The sequence below is a fragment of the Lepisosteus platostomus genome, chromosome 4 (assembly GCF_059453375.1).
Source record: "Lepisosteus platostomus isolate fLepPlt1 chromosome 4, fLepPlt1.hap1, whole genome shotgun sequence".
NCBI classification, from domain to species: domain Eukaryota; kingdom Metazoa; phylum Chordata; class Actinopteri; order Semionotiformes; family Lepisosteidae; genus Lepisosteus; species Lepisosteus platostomus.
Window position 1 is genome coordinate 29,936,320 of NC_142614.1, and position 21,161 is coordinate 29,957,480.

A 21,161-nucleotide genomic window follows, 5' to 3' on the forward strand; every position below is an offset into this window, starting at 1 on the left:
TATCACTGAGATCGGATATTGGTTGAATCTCACTGTTTGATTTAGCAAAGCGCTTTTTTAACAAAGACCTTACTGTTTTGGTTTTCCTTTGATTCAGGGCTACACTTGTTTCTCAGAAGTATAGTGACTAAGTATCATATGTCCATATTTGCAATTTTATATTCACTTGTTAATATAGTAAGTACAGTTAACAATGATGCTTTTCTCTTAGACGTAAGGATGACCATTTGAAAAACATTCAGTGCCTACAGCATCATCCGAACAAAAAAAAAAGCTTTAATTGTGTATTATGGTAGGAATGTGATAACTAGTAGTTTTGTAAATACTATAGATTATAGATCTTAATATAGATGAGGCTCAGAAATCAAAACTGGAAGGTTACTGGTTCAAAGCCGAGGTTGGGCTTGCTGTTGTCTTAGCAACTATTTCACTCATTGTGCCAATAAAATGCCCAAGTGTGTAAGTTTACAACATAATTAAAAAAAAAACATTGGCAAATTGAGAAAAGTTCTCATTACAGTATACTCAAAAAAGTCCTAAGCAGCAAAAAGGTTTTTAACATATTCACATAAATTGTGAAAAAAAAAGTGTGAGAAGGTAACAGAAGTGTGAAAAGTGCACATACTGTAACCCTACACAAGTGTGGAATTATTCAGTTTGGGGTTGCTGCATTTTTCTTTCCGCTTGGAGGTAATGGCTAACACTCAACATAACAAACTCTAGTTAGCAGGCTACTTTTTGGAGGATCACCTCACCTAATATTTTGAATTGTCTAACATATATAAGAACTTAAGTTCAAATACAAGCCTTTGTACAAAAAAGGTTCTGTCCTCCTAAATACATTATACCTGCATTCAGGCTAATTGTTATCTGGGTTTATTGTCATGCAAAAGCAAAAGAAAAATGTATTTGGGTGGCAAATGATGAAATGCTTCATAGTTTTGATATGAATTTGTTTCTCTAGAAAAAGAAACTCGATACTCGTTTGGAGGTAATCCTTCCATACTGGGCATCGTTCATCATACTTTCCTTTTCTTACTTAAAGAAGGCAGTTTTGGAAATTTTGTTTTTCTTCTGATTAATGTGAGACCATATAATGAATCATCACTTAAGTTTTAAGTACTTGCCAAGTTTGGGTTTGCCACCTATCTTTGTTCTTGGGTATAAACTGTGTCACCTTGTAAGTGGGGCAAATGATGTATAGGCAAACATCTCTCGCAAACGTCTCTCGCCCGCCCACCTCGGTTTTTGAGACAGTGTAATTTGTAAATCTCTTTTCTCGCGATATTTTTTAAGGGGCTGTGTGTAGGATGGAAATGCCTTCATACTGTCGCCTCCTGTCCTGACTCTCTCTCTCTGTCCTGTGGAAAGAGATTTACAGGGCAATCAGTGTCGGCACAAGCTTAACCAAGCATCTCTGTGACATCTCTGTTCACGTGGTTTAAACAAATGTCCTGAAATTTATAGTCATATAAAACTTTGGTATTATAGCAGAGCTGCATTATTGAATCTTGAATGTATTACTGTACAAAAAATAAGTTATATTTGGCTGGTGGCTTATTTTATGGATCTAATGTGAAATTACTTTGAATCATGCCATTTTATAATTTTATTTTTAAATGTCATGAAATACTGTTGGTAAGATTGTTTGATCCATTATATTAAACCATAATGTTGAGCTGTATATTTTAACATTTTATTTCTTCTCATTTTGTCTAGGACAGGGGTTCTCTCAAGGTGTTTATGTGCCCCTTAGAAAATATATTGGGGTGTGATGGAATTTTTCAGGAATATTAAAAATGTTCCAGTGCTAATGGGAGACAAAATTGTTACACTTGAAATCTGGGGACAGTTTGCTTTGAGTTCAAAGTCAGAGAATGCTATGTCAGAATGCTGTCACATGATATTTCAGTCATTATGATCTATTATGGACAACAGATTTTTAAAAAATACAGTTAGGTCAGCAAAGATTTTAATAGGCTTGGGCTATAAAGAGGTAGGTGGCACAATGACGCACATTGCAGCTTTTAAGTGCTGGGCCCTGGGTTCAGTTCCTGGGGTGCTACCTGCATGGAATTATTCCCATGTTCTTAAGGGTTCCCTCCCACAGTCCAGACATACTGGGAGGTTAATTGGCTTCTGGGAAAATTTGCCCTGGTGTGAGTGCGTGTATGCACCCATTGCTTTCTGGGATAGGCTGCGGCTATATATATAAAAAAAGGTGACCTTTTATTGGATAAAGTAGTTGGTAAATGAATGAATGGATGGACTGTAGTGAGGAATTCAGCTGTGTGCTATTTAATGTCCTTGGTTGTTGAGTAATTGGATGATATTTCTATGAGAATGTTGGACATATTTGGAGATTTATCTTTGAAGATCCAAGCTTTTGGGAAAGGCTTTAATTTTGTTAAGTTTCTCTTTCTTGTAGTGTCTGGTTTGATGATTTGAAACTAAATTTACTCCTATCGACCTTTTGATGTCACATAAATGCCCTTTGGGGCAGAATTTTTCACTCAAAAAACAAAAATGCATCTCTCCGATCAAACATGGGTTAGACTGCTTCCCAGTGAAGTATACTCTATTTTGTAAGCACCGATGCTCTGGTCTCATTTCTTCAGCATCTTGTAAAGACTTGTTTTGCTTTAATAAAATGAGCTATTGTTGCAGCATGACTCAAAACTGATTCAAGATAAGTATACATGTTCCTACCATCATGGGCCTCCTTGTGAATCATGCAGTCTCTCCACTGAGCTTCTGCAGCCACGGTTTTGTTTTGCTGTCAAGCCCACTTTTGGTATCAGGTTTGGTTTTTTCCACATCAGTGAAGATCTATACACAGCTCTTCCTTGTGTTCTCCTGTTATAAAGACTTATACATTTCTCTCCAGTAGCATATGACGGTTGTGCCTTCCTGAAACAAATCTACTTGTACTGTTTCCCAAATGTACTGAACATACGCCATTAGCTGTTCTGTCCCTTAATCATCTCTTTAATCATCTTTTTCCCCATGCCTTGCTCTTATGTCATTTTGCAAAATCAATATGACTGCTCACAGTATTAGTGGACATCAGAATGGTGTTCGGATGAAAAGCTGCATCTTTGCCAATTTTAATTTCATAATTAAAAATACATTTGTTTAGATGTGAGCAATTAGAAGTGAAACAGCATAAGAAGCCTCTAGAATTTTGTCCATCAGAGTTGCTAATTTATGTAGAATGTTTTTTCTTTCTCAAATTAAATTAATGTTTTCAAACATTCCACTGACTTCTGTGAGCTTTATGGTTTGTAAGTGTTACAGGTTTTTTTTAGATTTTACTATTGGTCAGAACACACTTGGGCCTTGGATTATATTCTAATTCAGTGTAAGTAAAACCAGATGCACCATAACAATTTTTTTTCTTCTCACACCACACTCAAGTCTCTTAATTCCTGTTCTTTACCAGTCAGTTTCACCTCTTCTCTTTTGTGCCACAGTGCATTGGTTTTACAGATATGATGCATTTATTTCAGAAGTTAAAATATTGGGTTTGTCTTCTATTTTGTTGCTTCTCAGTATATACCATTTCATATTTATAATTCATGTATATGCTACCTGTGGGTAGGTGATACTTGTCAACATTAAATGTCACTTGCCAGGTGTTGGCCTGATCTTGAAATTTGTTTAAAGTCTTTTGCATCTCCTTTACATCTTGTACAGTGTTGGGATACCCAAATATTTTAGAACCATCAATGAATTTGACTACATCGCTAGGTATACAAAAATCTAGATAATTTGATTTTGGATGATCAGTGGTCCTAGTACAGATACCTGTGGGGGAAAAATGAATGAAAGTTTAGTCCTTAAGGCTGGAATGTTGTTTTGCAAAAGTCTGATAACACGATAGCAGTTATCTTATTCAAGAACTAGAGCAATATTTAGAATAAATGTCCAGTCATTACACTAAATCTTATAAGTTTAAGATCTGAATGCTTTACTGTAATAAAACTTTGGTTATAACAATTCATTTCCATTTTTATTGCTTTTATACCTTTAAAAAATGATCTTACAACAGGTTTTCCCCCCTGTTGCTTCATTTAAGAATTGATTAATTGTTGTCCTTTCTCATTGTTGTCTCTGAAAGGTTTCTACATTGAGCATATGACCCACAGTAGCTGTGCAGAGATTCCAGATTTTTCAATTTAATCTGGCACATAATTTACAGAATTTGGAAAATAAATTACAGTGTTAGTTTATAATGGCTGTGCTAGATGCATATAGCATTCTGTAGACAAGAAAAATATACTATTCACAACCTGCCCATAGCTTGAATTGGCAAACACACTCAAAAGAGAATATCACGTTTAATTGGTTTTTATTTATAAGAATACGATTTTTTCCCATTTATAAGTGATCAAAATACACTAGTCTTTGTATTACAATGTATTTTGATATGTGGAAGATATCAAAATAGGCCCCATCTGTTCTTTGGTACATTGGAATTTGCATTTAACACCAGCTTGGTGTGGCAAAGGCACAGATTTAACAGATTGTTCACTTAAGCATGTAAGACCAGCACCTGCAATTTCATGGTCCATCAAAAAAAAGCCCCGCAAGCATGTTTAAAAAGCAGTTTTTTAAATGGCTGCTTCTTTCTGTGGTTAAAGTTTAAGCTTTAAATTTTTAATTTGTTTTTTTGATGATAGTAATTGTTTTTATAGCCCCTTCCTGTTAACCTGTAGGAGGGTACGGTATCATGAACCTGTCATGGCAAGCTTTTCTCCTGCTCCACTGATATCAAGAATAATTATCCTCATGTACTTAAGCACAAACTAATAACTAGTGATTTTGAATTCACAAGAATGGCTGCATCACATCTTCTCAGATGTTAATTGAAATATGTAGCCTTAAAGTCTTAACATTAAGAGTGCAGTTATTTAAAAACTTTAATATTTGGCATACTCAAAAATAAAAACTGAGCAACAAAAAGTTTTTTGTCAACAGCTGATAGTCTGGCTTCTTTCAGGAAGTGGGAAGTAGGAAAATGAGGACCTCAGGCCACTTTGCTACTAGTAGCCAAACAAGCAAAATGAGCCAAATACATTGTGTTTCTTTAAGACAGAGTGATGCATTTTTGGATTATAAAAGAATATCTGATGAGTATACTGGCATTTTGTATCAGTTCTTTAATAATCTTCCGAGATGGGCTCAACATCCTGGACAACACTTGACAGACAGGCAGCACGGCAATATATAAAGGGTCACCTGTCCTTTGTTTGGGAAAAAAGAAGGCTTGAATAAAATTGATTTTTACTTAACCAGAGTTTACCTACACAAGGCACAACTAAATATGTAGTCACTTACTCAGCCAAAGCTCCAGCAGTGTGAAAGAATCCATGCCATTAATGGTTGTAAAAGACCCCTTGTATGCTCTTGTGATATAGATTTTGTTTTGTCAGAGATGTGGTGCAGCTGAGGATTTTTGTAGGCTTTGGAATAAATTTTGGGCAAGTGTATTAATACTGTGCTCTTCTTTTCTTTTGTTACATTTTAGACTGTAAAAATGTTGATACTTTTTTAACACTTTTATATATCAGTAATTTTAATAGCAGTCTTTAATACAAAACTATATTGACAGTTTTGCTCAAATGACTTTTCTTGTAGGGGAAAGTAGTTACCTTATGAATAATGTATATTTCCTATTCCGTTCAGGATTAAGTACATCACCTTTTAGAAGTATACTAATGTTAATCTTGATACAAAGCTAGACATTTTGAAAAGGCATGGAAAAGGTGAACACCGTTTTGCACCTTCAAGTGTGCGTACCACTCAACTGTGATGGGTAAATAAAGATGTGAATGAGACAACTATACCAAGAACTTAAGTGAAAGTAACTAAAATGCAAGATTTTACGATGGAAAAGATAAATTTGCTTGGTTTATCAATTGAAGAACTAACACAGACTTATTCCTTGACAGCTAGCATACTGTTTGTCCTCTTTTAGTGCTATCAGTACATATACAACTTCTTTTAATGCCTTTTTGTTTAATGAGCTTTGCTTTGACTATTAAGGAAGGTATCCCTTCCGTAAAATGAAGGGTTGGTATGCTAAATGTCTGTTTTAATCTATTACGTGGTAAATGATGCTCAGATATTTTTAAGATGGTAGATGGGAATATCATTAGACCACTTATTAGCCATTTATTTATGATATCGTCATTGGAAACAAAGGAAGGCAAGTGCAGTATACATAAGTCCTCAACCAAAATGAGTGTATTTTATTTGTTTTCATTACTACTGTAAAGAGGTTAGCAAAGAGTCATGGTAAAGATGAAATACAGGAAGGCTGTGGGTCCAGTACCCCCACATGGACATTGCTATTATATCTTTGATCAAAGTACTTTACCCTGATTGCTCCAGTCCATCCGGCTTTATAAATGTGTACCAGCATTGCATTGGTATATGCATTTCTGTATCTTGGTATGAATCATATCAACTGAGGAAATTAATTTGCACTGTGATGTGAAACATTCTTACTGAAGTGTTAATGCAGCTTTATGCTCTAGGTATTGCAGCTCCTCGCTTGACAAGGCAGTGCTATACTGAATGTACTGAGGTACAGATGTTCACGGTAAACATTCCAGATGTACAATGTAATCCTCACAGTATGTTATATTGTCTTCTTTGTCACAGCTAGAATTGTAGTTTGTTTTTCTTACCATTTCCCTATTAAAGACCCAAGATGAGTGAATCAGAATCTCCCAAAACACTTATCTTTCACTTCACAAATATTCAAAGAAAGCGGTCTACATTATAGTGTATCATATTGTTTTTTATACTTTTTAGGGATGTGTTCTGCTGCTGGTTTTGTGTGAATGTCTTGACACATATTCAGAAGCAAATTGTTATGTCAGTGGCAGCACTGACATGGTATCGCTGTCAGTGCTAGTGAGAAATGTCAAAATACTGTTGCAAGTTGTTGCCACAGGGTGTTAAGTGTAACAGTAAGATATGCTAATGAATACACCATTACATTGGACATTACCTTCTCTGACAGACGCCTAACACCTAATCTTTTTATTGTCTGTTGTCATATTCAGCATTGTCAAAAGATATAAACTCTCAACACACTAAGTAGTAGCAAGGGGAAAAACCTTGACCACCATTGAACATTCTGAAATATTTAATGTAAATATTTGAAATTTGAATTTCTCCAGTACCAAGTTTAAACTGGGCTGCAATGACTTGGTTTTTGTAACGGCACTTCCTAGACATCAATGTTTTTAATCATGTTTGGGTGACAAAAGCTAGATTGTTTTGAAAGTTTGTTTTGGCATATTGTAAGCTAATCATTAGTTTGTCTTAAGCCCCTTTCATGAAACAATCCATTTTAATTTAGCATGAATTGTGAACGTAAGTACAAACATTGTAAGAACATATAAGATTCAGTTATTTTAGCCTGTCAGCATAGGGTATTCCTTTCAGCGCTCAAATGTCTGTTTGTTCTTTTCTGGGTTGATTCCAGAGCAGCAGTTATTTTTTATAACATAGGGACAAAACGTGTGACCGTTATCATAATGGTCTTACTATTGCATAGTAAATGTGAACATTTCATCCCTTGCTTAGTTTACTTCAGGCTGAAATTAAATGAAATGAAATGGTGTTATTTAATTTTTCATTAATTGAAATGGCTTTTCTGATACTTGATGTTCTCCAATCCATGACTGACCTAATACTTAGGGAATTGGGTTTTTGTAGCTCTTCAGGGAAAATGGGTGCCAGAGAAGAGAGACTGTGTGTATTACACAGCATTCAGAACTCTGTGGTGTGATTTAAGACCCAAACATCTGCTCTTTAAAGATGTACAATGTTATGAGTACAACATTCTGCTTTACATAGGATATGTAGGATATATGTAAATATCTGTACTATTTCCATGCTTTAAGTCACTTATGAAAATGACTAATATTAGTATTTTTAATACTAATACTAGAAAAGAAATGTAAGGTGAGAAGGTCTAGAACAGCAGCAGCACCCACCAATATGAGAAGTAAACTGTTTCCCAATGTTTTTTACTTGCTCATTCTTCTTGGGAATTCTGCCTAGGTATGTTTGGTGGAAAGTTGGTCTGAGAGTCAAACCAATATCCATATATAAATGAAATGGAATTTCCTCAGCTAAGCATGCCAGAAATATTCTAAGTATTCAAGCTGGGAGTCACAATATGCTTTGAAACTGGGGTTTTTCTGAAGCTACCAAATTTTGTTAATGTATCAGGAATGAACTTCAACTATATGCTGAGCTGGTGAAAATAGAGATGGCGTGACCAATGTAATAATTCTTAAATGAAAACTGCCATTCATCAGTATGTCAGATTAGTCTTTGTTAGTGCTCCGGTTTGCATTATTGAATGTATTACTCACAACATTTTAAGAAATTGCTGAAATTTCCCTTTGTAACAATGTCAATCTTTCAATGCAATTGAGCTGTATACAGTGCCTTGCGAAAGTATTCGGCCCCCTTGAACTTTTCAACCTTTTGCCACATTTCAGGCTTCAAACATAAAGATATAAATTTTTTATTTTATGTGAAGAATCACCAACAAGTGGGACACAATTGTGAAGTGGAACGAAATCTATTGGATTTTTGAAACTTTTTTAACTAATAAAAAAATGAAAAGTGGGGCGTGCAAAATTATTCGGCCCCTTTACTTTCAGTGCAGCAAACTCACTCCAGAAGTTCAGCGAGGATCTCTGAATGATCCAATGTTGTCCTAAATGACTGATGGTGATAAATAGAATCCACCTGTGTGTAATCAAGTCTCTGTATAAATGCACCTGCTCTGTGATAGTCTCAAGGTTCTGTTGAAAGCGCAGAGAGCATCATGAAGACCAAGGAACACACCAGGCAGGTCCGTAATACTGTTGTGGAGAAGTTTAAAGCCGGATTTGGATACAAAAAGATTTCCCAAGCTTCAAACATCCCAAGGAGCACTGTGCAAGCGATCATCTTGAAATGGAAGGAGTATCAGACCACTGCAAATCTACCAAGACCTGGCCGTCCCTCTAAACTTTCAGCTCAGACAAGGAGAAGACTGATCAGAGATGCAGCCAAGAGGCCCATGATCACTCTGGATGAACTGCAGAGAACTACAGCTGAGGTGGGAGAGTCTGTCCATAGGACAACAATCAGTCTTACACTGCACAAATCTGGCCTTTATGGAAGAGTGGCAAGAAGAAAGCCATTTCTCAAAGATATCCATAAAAAGTCTCGTCTAAAGTTTGCCACAAACCACCTGGGAGACACCCCAAACATGTGGAAGAAGGTGCTCTGGTCAGATGAAACCAAAATCGAACTTTTTGGCCACAATGCAAAACGATATGTTTGGCGTAAAAGCAACACAGCTCATCACCCTCAACACACCATCCCCACTGTCAAACATGGTGGTGGCAGCATCATGGTTTGGGCCTGCTTTTCTTCAGCAGGACAGGGAAGATGGTTAAAATTGAGGGGAAGATGGATGCAGCCAAATACAGGACCATTCTGGATGAAAACCTGTTGGAGTCTGCAAAAGACCTGAAACTGGGACGGAGATTTATCTTCCAACAAGACAATGATCCCAAACATACAGCAAAATCTACAAAGGAATGGTTCACAAATAAACGTATCCAGGTGTTTGAATGGCCAAGTCAAAGTCCAGACCTGAATCCAATCGAGAATCTGTGGAAAGAGCTGAAAACTGCTGTTCACAAACGCTCTCCATCCAACCTCACTGAGCTCGAGCTGTTTTGCAAGGAAGAATGGGCAAGAATTTCAGTCTCTCGATGTGCAAAACTGATAGAGACATACCCCAAGCGACTTGCAGCTGTAATCGCAGCAAAAGGTGGCTCTACAAAGTATTAACGCAAGGGGGCCGAATAATTTTGCATGCCCAACTTTTCATTTTTTTATTAGTTAAAAAAGTTTCAAAAATCCAATAGATTTCGTTCCACTTCACAATTGTGTCCCACTTGTTGGTGATTCTTCACATAAAATAAAAAATTTATATCTTTATGTTTGAAGCCTGAAATGTGGCAAAAGGTTGAAAAGTTCAAGGGGGCCGAATACTTTCGCAAGGCACTGTATACCCTTAAAAGGGAACTGCAGTTCCAAAATACTCAGACCGGTTATTAAATCTCAGTAATAAAACAAATTCATTGACAGTATAGAAAAATTTTACAACTTTCAAATTATGCACAAAACTGTGAAGTTTGTGAAAGTACTGTTGTCGCACTCCCTGAGAGTTTCCTCAAATTGTGACACAATTTGACACTTCCTGCTCTCTATGCACTATAATGACTAATGTAATGTGATGTACATTGGAAAAGTACAGGTTGCGTAGCAGACATTTCATCGCTGAAATGTTCAAATGTGATCTGCATGCAGAGTTAACAAGTAGTATCTGTGGGCAAAATCTTTTCGAAATTGAGAGCAATGTTTCTATTGGATTAAAATAGAAGTATTCACACACCTGCTTGTTTACATTGCAATAGGACAGCTTCACCTCACTGGATGTTTTGTTGCCACGTTCTGAATCTCTGAATATGGCACTGTGCATACCTGGCAATTGCATCTATTTTGTACATTTTGGATGTTACTGTGTACATTTTACTTTTATTGTGGTTTGAAATGTGCTCATCAGTTCCGAATCTTTCGAAATATTAAAAATATTTAATATTAGAGGAATATTAAAATAGGATTGCGGTTCCCCTTTACAAACTTGATGAATATGTCAGTAAAGAATCTCTGTTCAAATGAGATTGTTGAATGAATGTTTGTTATTCATTTGGATGACCATAACTAAAAATTTTTAGTTGTTTTCACTCTGTCACAGTACCTTTATATAATTCACAAGATGACAGGGCAAGTGATTGCCTAATAAAAACTGGATGCTACCTGCCTTTGAATACTGAAAACTGTTAAAGCAGATTTTGGTTAAAGTGTATATAATTAACTTATTTTTAAGACATATTATAGTCACATATTTAATAAAAATTCTTTAAAATTATTCATTTAATGTTACTGAAAATATGGATCCATTTTTAAAGCATAACAAGCAATTTGTCATAATCATATTTCTCCAAAGTACAGTTTGCTTTGAGTGCTTTGTGTTTGTCATTTTAATACACTTGAATATTTCACTTAAATTTCAGACTTGGTTCTTTATTTCAAAAACATTATCTGCACGGATTTGAGATTTTTAATATACCACTTGTAGCAGTTACTATTTAATGCAATTCACTGTGCTTTGTATGCATATTCACAGTTAAGATATTTATAAAGAACTTTGTAATGGACCATTTTATCCTTGCATTGTTCCTGAACAGGTCAAGAAGTAGTTCAAGATGGCTGCAGCTTCTTATGATCAGCTGCTAAAGCAAGTAGAGGCACTTAAAATGGAGAACTCCAATCTTCGTCAAGAGCTAGAGGATAATTCCAATCACCTGACTAAACTTGAGACAGAAGCTTCAAACATGAAGGTAAGAAAATTCAAGATTTTTGTAATGTGTGTTTATAGGTTGCTTGAGAAGACTAGGATTATCAGTTATTACTGAATCCAGACTAATGCAAAAATTGTGAAGTAATTACAGTAAATGTGAGAGTCATTGAATGCTTGCGTGTTCTACAAAGTGACATTTTCAGAGCTCAAAAGGTATAAATCTTTCTTACACCATTTTTGTTGGGGAAAAAATCATATTGCCATGGATGTAAGTTAAATTTGTCCCCTGTTGGTAATAGAGCTGTTTTGGCACTCATCTTATGTTTGTAATGACTCTTTTGCTTCTGTAGCATGGTCATGTTTCTTGAAGATGTCTGACAAGCTCTGAACTTAAATATTGTTAAGTTAATTGATGAGTATGGGAGTATTACTGGCTAAGCTGAAATCATGTTCCCTGGAGGTGGTCAGTGTTTATTAATGGCTACTCATGCACTGTAAACCTTAGGGCATTACTCCAAACAATTGATCTAGTATTGAGATTGTGAGGGTTTATGGAAGTCAAGAGTAGCTTAGTATTGTGAGCTACGACATGACCTTATGCCGACGTTGCACTACACGATTTATGCACTACAGATTTTCAGTCGTAGCCTACATTTACATAATCGTAAGAAAATCACAGAGTTGTAGAGACACGCAGTGCACACCCGTTACCGTCAGTTGTGTGGTGTGACACCCCCAACGACTCAGTGATAGGACTCTTAAGAGCCCCTGCGACTCTGTGTGACTCGACAAAATCAAACTGGTTTGGTTTTCTCAGAGTGAATCACAGGTCGTCGGGGTGGGGTCTTGTGTCTGCAACAGTCAACAGCCAATGAGCGCTCAACCGGAAGTACAATGCATAAAATACCCACAGTGAAGAACAGTGGCGGTCAAATAATTTTTTCCATGATCAAAAATATGTGGTCTACTCTACTTTTTTGGCGTATCGTTCTCTTTTTTTCTGGTCACAAAGGAGAGCACAGGCTACAGTAGGGGTGCCCAACCAGTCGATCATGGAGTGCTTGCCAGTCGATCGATTGCAAGATTGTTTGGCAAAAAATAAATGGGCTATTTTACTTTTTTCGATAGCCTAAAAAAACATTCAGATCTTTGCATGTAATTTCATTCATTTTACTGCCCTTGTGTGTGTTGAACCCTTGTCGAATGGGTTGTAAAAGTCACTTACCTGAGTGCTGGCTGACACTGGGGGGGGAGGCTGCAGGGGCTCTGTAAATAGTGTTGTGTGTGCTACCCAAGAACGTTCTTTTGATTATAGCTGCACGAATGCCACATTTGCTACAGTGCATAGTGGAGCGAAACAGACTGGCCGTGACAAATTCGCCAACAGTTTGATAAGTTTGATTGCCTATTTGAGTGAAAGTGAATGACAAGGAATGGGAGCATAATTATTTTTTGTACTTTGTACTTTGGCATTCAAATCTGCAATGGTAGTGTCTACATGAAACAGGGAAATGTAGAGCAACATTTCAAAATGGCAAACAAAACGTATGATGTGGACTTTCTCGCTAAAAGTGAGTTACAGAAAAGTGGGGAAAACTTAAAATCTCAACTAGCAGCGGTTGGTTTTCACAAGGCCTAATACAAGAGGGAAAGCGACAAACATCGCATCGTTCCGTATGAGACACGTCCTGGCTAAACACAAAAAGTAATTCAGGGATCGAGAATTAATTAAAAAAAGCTTTTGCTGAGGGTGCTGACTTGCTGTTTGGAGATTCAGAAAGCTGTTGTCTGAAATGAAAGAGTTTCTCCAGTCATCTAAACATGGTGAATATGCCCAAATAGAGGATGACCAGTGATTTCTGTATTTAGCATTCCTCACAGACTTGACTGAACTGCTGAATGAGCTGAATGTTGAGCTGCGGGGACAAAATAAAAATGTAATCGACATGATCAACGGTGTTACTTGAGTGTTCTCAAGTAAGCTTCTCAGTGCCAATGCTCACATTAAGGTAGGATATTCCTTTTTCTAAAATGGGGAACATGTTCACTGTAGCATGAGTCACTTGCTTTTATTTGCTGTTATTTTAGTGAAGGGTATCATAACTGTACTGATGTGCAGACAGTTTGTTTTTCCTATATCAGAGCTTCAAGTTCACACTGGTAGATCGTGCTGGACTCACAAATGAAAAAGTAGATCTTACATTAAAAAAACGTGGGCACCCCTGGGCTACAGCAACGGTGGCATCTCCTTGTTCGCCATGTTGTTTGTTAACATTCGTGCGGTGCTCCTCCTCTGATTCCGGTGTGCTCCATGTTGATTGGCTGCCAGAATGAGGCAACCTCGCAGTACTTTTGCAGTGCAATACGAGATTTGGAACCGTGATGAAAAGTTTTGAGGGAATCGTGAAATTAGTCACCCCCTGTGATTCCTAGTCGTATAATTTGACACACTCTAGGACAGAAAAGGCACTGAGATTTAGCAACTGCAGTCGTTAAATTTGGCATGCTCTCTGACTAGAAGTCGTGGCGAGTCATGTAGTGTGACGCCGGCATTAGTTATTCTGTTACATCTTGAGTATGTGGAACCTTATTAGGATGTTCTCGCATATTGTGACACACTTTTACCTAGATCTTGAAATTCTTCTTAGATTATGTATAGTTATTTATCATCGGCAACCTGTTCATTTTTTGCCATTTGGCAGGCATGGGCAACTGTGTAGAGGTGGATATATTCTTCGATTCATGATGTGATCAGTGACTCATTTTAACGTTTCCTGGCTTTAATATATGTACTATGATAAGCTAATATTTTTTTCTATTTTTTCTGCAAGCTTAATGATGTTTTTTAGTACTTTGGTTTAATTTGTTACAGTAAAATGTTAAGTGTGGTATAATTGTAATAAACCTCCTCAACTAAAAATTAGCTCACTCACTTCCACAGATCTCTGCTAGTACTGTTGAATACATTAAACTTAAAGCAAGGCTGTTTGTCTTTTCTACTGTTTTGTACATACAAACAGCGTGTTCGGTATTGGGGTGGGAGAACACAGTTGGCAAACTGGTTGGTGACGTAAGGGGTGTTGACACTCTTCGCTTTTGGACCACAATTTCCAAAACAGTGTTCCGGTATGGTAAATGGAGACACTGTGCTTTTGTAGTTGCTGTTGTTTAAATGAACAATTAGAGTTAACCATTCTGGCTAAGGTACAGTCTGCTCTGATGCAGTCTGACCTTCTTTTTGTTATGCCTTAATTCAATTGGTGAAACAGTTTCTCACTTCTCTGCTTGATCTTTGAGCTGTGGGAGGGCTGGGTTGCCTGACCCAGATGGGTGTTGCACTACAGATGTGGGTGAAGTGGATGCTTTTCTGTTAATAACGTGCTTTGGGATCAAAGTGCTAAATAAATGCAAAGAATTATTAGAATTAATTTTTTTAACCAGTTGCATGAGTGAATTTGAACGAGCCTTTTGTTGATTTTCAAAGCGTTATGCAAGCATATTTGGAACACCTTCAGCAAGAGGCTGCTCTTTTCTTGTCCAGAGCAGAGGATTTCTCATGCCAGCTTGATCTGTTACTGACGTTAAAGAATGATTAAAGGAAGAAAGGGTGTTAGGCTTAGTGCTGGGAAGCTAAGATGGCTCATGCATCATACAGAGGACTGGATTAGACTGAGCTAGCAGAGTGTGGAGTAGCAGAGTATTGGAGATGCATGCCCTTTTCAGTGGAAGACGTTTCTGGAAAGCCTGGACTTGGGAATCACCCCAAAACCACAAAGCCCACTCCTTTAAAAAAATATAAATTACAGCTTGAAGCTGGTAAAAAATTTAATTAAAATACAATTGACCTTATTCTTAACACTTTTTAAATGCATGTCTACTAAATCCTTATGTACTGACATGTCTTACAAAAAAATATTCAGAATGCATTTTTAAGATTTATGTGCTAGTCTTTGAGTGTAGGGTTTTTGAATGTTGAATGAATGCTAAACGTTTTAGTTCTTTGGTTTTTAATTCAGACTTAAGACTTGTTTGTGGAGAGGTAATGATTTTACATGTATCCTTAGCATTCTTTTCCAAAACCTGGGGAACTTAAAATGTAGTCTACATTGGAGACAGCTGCTGTTTTTTTTTCAATTTCCTTGCTTTTTTGTAACCTCTTTTTAATGTTAACATACTGTAAATGATTCATGTATCATTTTATGTCTTGAGTTTTAAAGAAATTATACATAGAGGCTAAATATTGCTTTGGTTTTTCCTTAAGGATACCCAAATAAAATGTATGCTCTTTCTTATTACCCAAGATAACTAATTTGTCCCTGGTGAGATTTGACTGCTGTTTGATATGCTTATATGTTAAGCTCTTTCAGCAAAAGACAGATTAACTCTGAATGTTCATTCATTTTATTACTCTGAAATTGTGCAAATAAATTAGGCCACTGCATGCTCTATGCATACTATATGCCCTACATATAATACGGACCTGTGGGCATATAATTTATGAAATGTGTGTGGAACATCCATAGTTATTTCTTAGATTAATGCAAGTCACAGTATCAGACTTATAAATCAGAATTTCTGACAACTGTGCTTGTTTTCATGACTGCTCTTGATAATGGACACATTGCTCAATCTGTCAAAATACGGAGGTGACAGAATGGCAAATAGTGTTATTCATCATTCACTCGTGTCCTGTCATTGTGTTAAGAGAAGTGTCATGCATCCACGACTGGCAAATGAAGGAAGGGAGGTAAGCTGAGTACTTACACTTCAGTGTCAAACAAAACCCTTTAGTATGAAAGAATCGCTCCTAAAGGAGCTTATAGGGAGCAATGAGAGCAGACCATTCTGTCTGATGCTTTGCTGTAGAAGTGACAGTACATTTGTGAACAGGTAGTGGACAAAGAAATTGAAACACCGGCGTACGGTTACTTCATGGGGCATTTGGACACCATGTGTGTCTGGTCAGGCCTGTAGATTCCGTGTCATCAGTTGTACTAGTGTTTGTAATTCTGTGGGTTGATATAACACCACTGTTCTTTAAGACAGTCAGTTGACTAGAGCCTGGATCATGGATATGGAAAACTCGAAGGCATTGTTCCAGAATATCCCATAGATGCTCAATGGGTTCAGATCTGGTAGCTGTGTTGATAGGGGGCCTTGTCATCCTGCAAGACACCTGGCAGGAAAGAAATGCTCCAATATGGGGGTGAATATGATCACTTGATACCATTAATTAGCAATTAGCATTAACCTTGCTTTCTAAGGGAATGACTGAATCCAACCCGTGCCAGGAACATCCAGCCCACTACCGCCAGAACTCTTCAGTGCTAGAACCAGGCATTTAGGCTGTACAGTGCTTAAGGTTGGTGCCACACGTGTATTCATCTGTTTGATGAGAACATGGTAGAGAGTGATTCATCTGACTATATCATAGTACACAGCTCGGTAGTCCATTGCCTATGCACTTTGTACCACTGGGTTTGCAAATGTAAACCTCCTGGTGTGAGGTGTGCTCTGCAATCAGTCTATAATGCCCCTCTCTTTGGAGCTCTTGCCAGACTTTTTTTGGTAATGTTGGCTGCTCACACCCCAGGTTGAAATTTGCAGTCAATTGATAAGTACCCTCCTTTTATTGCCTTGTAAAACAGTAATATAGCTCTCCACTTGGTATTAATACACAAATATCATGATCCGAGAAGCCCTAGCTTTCAGTATACCTGGTGTCCTATAATTACTCAGGTATGGGATCAGGTCTGAACCTGTGGTGCAGTCTGTTTGGAGTTTGTATGTTCTCCCTGTGTGCACATACGTTATCTCCAGGTACTCTGATTTCCTCCCAGAGCCCAAAGACACACTGGTTTAATTGGCTCCAAGAAAAATTGAACCCAGGTGTGAGTGTGTGCATGTCTGTGTGTCTGCCCTGCGATGGAGACCCGCCCAGTGTGTATCTGGCTTAGCACACTTTGCTTGCTGGGTGCTGAGATAGGCTCTGGCTCCCCCTCGGCCCTAAACTGAATGAAGTAGTTAGAAAATGGATAGATTTTCATTTGTTTTTGTCTACTACCTATAGATTGTCTCAGTTCTGGCCTTGACAGAATACCATGGTGCCTCTTATGATCCTAGAGTTTAGAAAATGTTGTGTATAATCTAAGTAACTGTTGAGATTGCTTACCACACTTAATGTCTAGCCTTATGTAGCTATAGTTTAGCACGCATTACAAATTGTACACGTTTTCTCAATTTATTTTTTTTCATTAAAATTTACCTAAAGCTACTAGAGGGTTTTGTGTCTCTCGTAGGTCTCCATCTAAACAAATGTTGACTGTCAGTATTCTTTGATTACATTTGTACAGTGAGAAGTTAATGAATTATCAGGTGGCCCTGGGTACTTAAGCCTTTTTTCACACCTTTTTTCTTGTCACTCTTTATGACAAGATTGCCGTACATATTTATTCTGTAATGGTATAAATACTTTCTAACAAGATTGAAACTTCATATCTGGTCATTTGATTTGCTTTGGAAGAAACAAGGTTTATTTTCCCTGATCTCAATACACTAGTTGGTCACCAGCTGAATAGGAATTGGTAGTTCATAATTCCTTATGTTTGTAAACGGCATGTTTGCAGTTACGTTTTAGCTTGAAATATATGTTTTACTCCTATGTTAAAGTGGCTTTAGCCCTTTAGGGACTGTTGTTCAGCAGGGATGTTTTCATAAGCACACCTTTTGAAACCCTGTTGTTAATGTCTCATAATGCACTTAGTTTTTCAGTGTGCACTACTGAACATGGGTTCCTTAAGGCTCCCATTTTCATTTATCTGGTAGATTGCAGAGAGGAAACTAAATTACACTGTACTTTGTTAAGGACATGCATAACAAAAGACTGCAGCGCTAGTGACAGTTGTTAAGGCAACCAATGGAGAAAGTGAAGAACACAGACACTGCTTCACAAACCTGAATTTGTGGGACAAGCATTGCCCAAGGGTGCTTTTGTTTGCTGTGCTAGAAAAGTGAAAAGCTTGAGGCATAAAATGCTTTCCCAGACTCCTTTGACATTGGAAAAATAATAGTTGAACAATAATACAATAAAGTGCTTTTCAGAATTTTAAGATTAGTTAAGACTTAGCGCATATAATGACATAGTGGAATGGTCCCTTTACTTCTAAGAGATGTTCATATCTGTTTACTAGTAAAATTATATTTTTATACATTATATAGTTTTATTTTTTTAAATTAACTATTTGTTTTTATTCCAGTTTAGTTCTTAAAGGGAAAGTGCAGTCACAAGTTATCACACTGGTTATTAAATCTCGATAAAAAATATAAGTTAATTGATGGTGTCAGAAAACAAATGACAACAAAACTTGAAAATACTGAATGGTTGTTGTTGCTATTGTTGTTGCACAAATTGCGATGTAAATCGGCCGTTCCTGTAATGACGCAATGTGAGTGACGTAATGTACAAGTGAATAAGACATAGGTTCTGCAGCAGACATTTCACTGCAGAACTTTTCCAATGTAATCTCATGCAGAGTTAACAAGTAAGTTCTATAACTTTTTAAGAAGGCTCTTTTGAATTTTTATTTTTTTGCTTTCCTAATTTTGAATTAACAGGGTGTAATAGATCAACTTATGATGAACAGATGCAGACAGAAATTAAATATCAAACATATCTACAATGAGTTACGGTTTTCCCACTTAAGATGTCCAGTATCTTACATTTCAGATAACCCTAATCAAGGAAGTTCTAAACTTCCGAAACAGGAACTGGTACAAATCCCAATTAAAATTTTAGAAGCTGAAAAAAATGAAAAAACAAAACAAAAAGCCAGCTGAGATAGTTTGACCCATGTTTAAGAACTTTGCTAGAACAAGAACCAAAAGACAGTTGTCCTCCAGGATCAGGCTTAAAATCCACTCAACTACAGGAGAGGAAACAGTCAACAGTATACTGTATGTAGAGTTTGTTAAAGAAATGTGCCAGTGAACCTTCTGAACACGGAATGTGTTAAAATGTAAAACAGTAAACAAAGGAATGCATGTAAATGAAGACCACCTTTTCCCCTGGTTCATTTGCTGATTGTGAAAGCCTAAAACAATACATTTCATAATTTAATGATTAGCAAGTAGATTAAACCAATAAATAATGCGTACTGTAGCATGGAAAAAAGAAAACTAATGTCCAGTCATCATGCAAATGAACATTTTAAAGTCCACCCTCGTTTTAGTTTTAGTTGTTTTTCTCCTCTACATTTTTAGTAGGCCTACGTGATAAAGTGGCCTTGGGAATTCAATTAATGACATTAGTCAACAGATCTCATCTGTGCACTTCTACCACTGCTGTAGAAGCTGTTGTGGCATTTTTTTCCAAGATGGCCCCTCGGTTTTCAGATGGGTAGTTTCATCCTTTGCATGCTAGTGTGTTGTTGGAAATTCTGGATGTCGCCAGTGTACGCCCATGGCAGGAAGTGGGGTGAAATCATGGTATCCTGCTACTGCCATTAAAGCCAGTTATTTCTCAGTGTCCTTTGTGTTGAGCCAAGCTTGATGTTAGTGAATTAGTTATTGATTGCTGGTTGTTAGTCATGCTAGAAAAGAAGACAATGAGGTACACTGGAGGGCTGTTTGGAATTGGTTGAATATATTACCAGTGCAACCTGAAAATAAGGGACACTACAACATTTTCAGTGGTTTTCAGACTGGATTACTTGGAATGTTAATTAAACTTAAAAAAAAAACAAATAGGCTTATAAATACTGTGTAATATTCCTGATTCATGCGGCTTTTGTCTCCAATATAGCACAGTATGTGTCTTACGTAGTGCTTAATGTTTTTGATCTTTTAAGATTTACACTGAATTCTAATGCATGAGTGAATCTTAGAATGGTAACTAAATTAACTTAGTCGCTGGTAGTACATTCAGTCAAACAACAACAATTATATTTAGTTGGGACATATCCAGAAATTTAATATTCACTTGAGAGTCTGGAGACACTTGAGAGGTTCACAACAATAGCCTAGCCCTTTACTGAGCCAAGATTTGGTAAGAACTTTTGAAAGACAGAAATTCATTATAGGGAGGGTAAAACTATTCTTACAAAAATATCACCATTCAGGGCAAAACTGCCTAATCTAAAGTGATGGGATCTTTCTTATGTAAAATAAATGTAACAAAATGCAACCAATGGATGAATACCTTAAGAAAAAAATCAAGATGTTCACAAAAATACCTCCTTTTTAGTATAGTCAATTTAATATTAATCCTTTCCCACCTCAGTTACCTAGTAAGCTGTTTTTTAAGGGGAAGGCCTGAAGTGCTGGAATGTGGCCTTTAAAAGAGGTGCCCTTTCTGGGTATATAGGCAGAGAGGAAACGTTACTATGGCCAAACCTCTGATGTACTGATCTGATCTCCTAGACTGGGCATTTATTCTTCTCTCAGAGAAGGGCTTAAGTGTATGTGGCCTACTGTGCCAGTACCTTTCTGGTACTGCATGTTGAGCAGTGGCTTTTATAATTATCCCAACAACTATCCTTAATACCCTGTCATGTGTAACTATTAAAATAGTTTTTAATTTGTGGTTTCGATTTTCATCTGAGCACTTTGTGCCTGGCAGAATGCCAGCCTGATGAGTATTGGATGCAGTATACTGTGTACTGTTAAATATTCCCTGTACCCACAGGTGTTGAAAATAATGTTTTCATAT

The 21,161-nt window shown here is 37.0% G+C and overlaps 1 protein-coding gene across 4 annotated transcripts in view; it reads left to right on the forward strand.

The window, feature by feature from the left end:
- Positions 1–21,161, forward strand: part of apc (APC regulator of WNT signaling pathway) — a 76,730-nt gene that overhangs the window by 19,206 nt on the left and 36,363 nt on the right. For all 4 annotated transcript variants that reach the window (XM_088629368.1, XM_088629371.1, XM_088629370.1 and 1 more), the window contains exon 2: positions 11,343–11,495. In XM_088629368.1, the coding sequence (XP_088485494.1) occupies positions 11,361–11,495 (135 nt within the window). In that variant the 5' untranslated portion in view covers positions 11,343–11,360. The remainder of the gene's footprint in view (positions 1–11,342; positions 11,496–21,161) is intronic.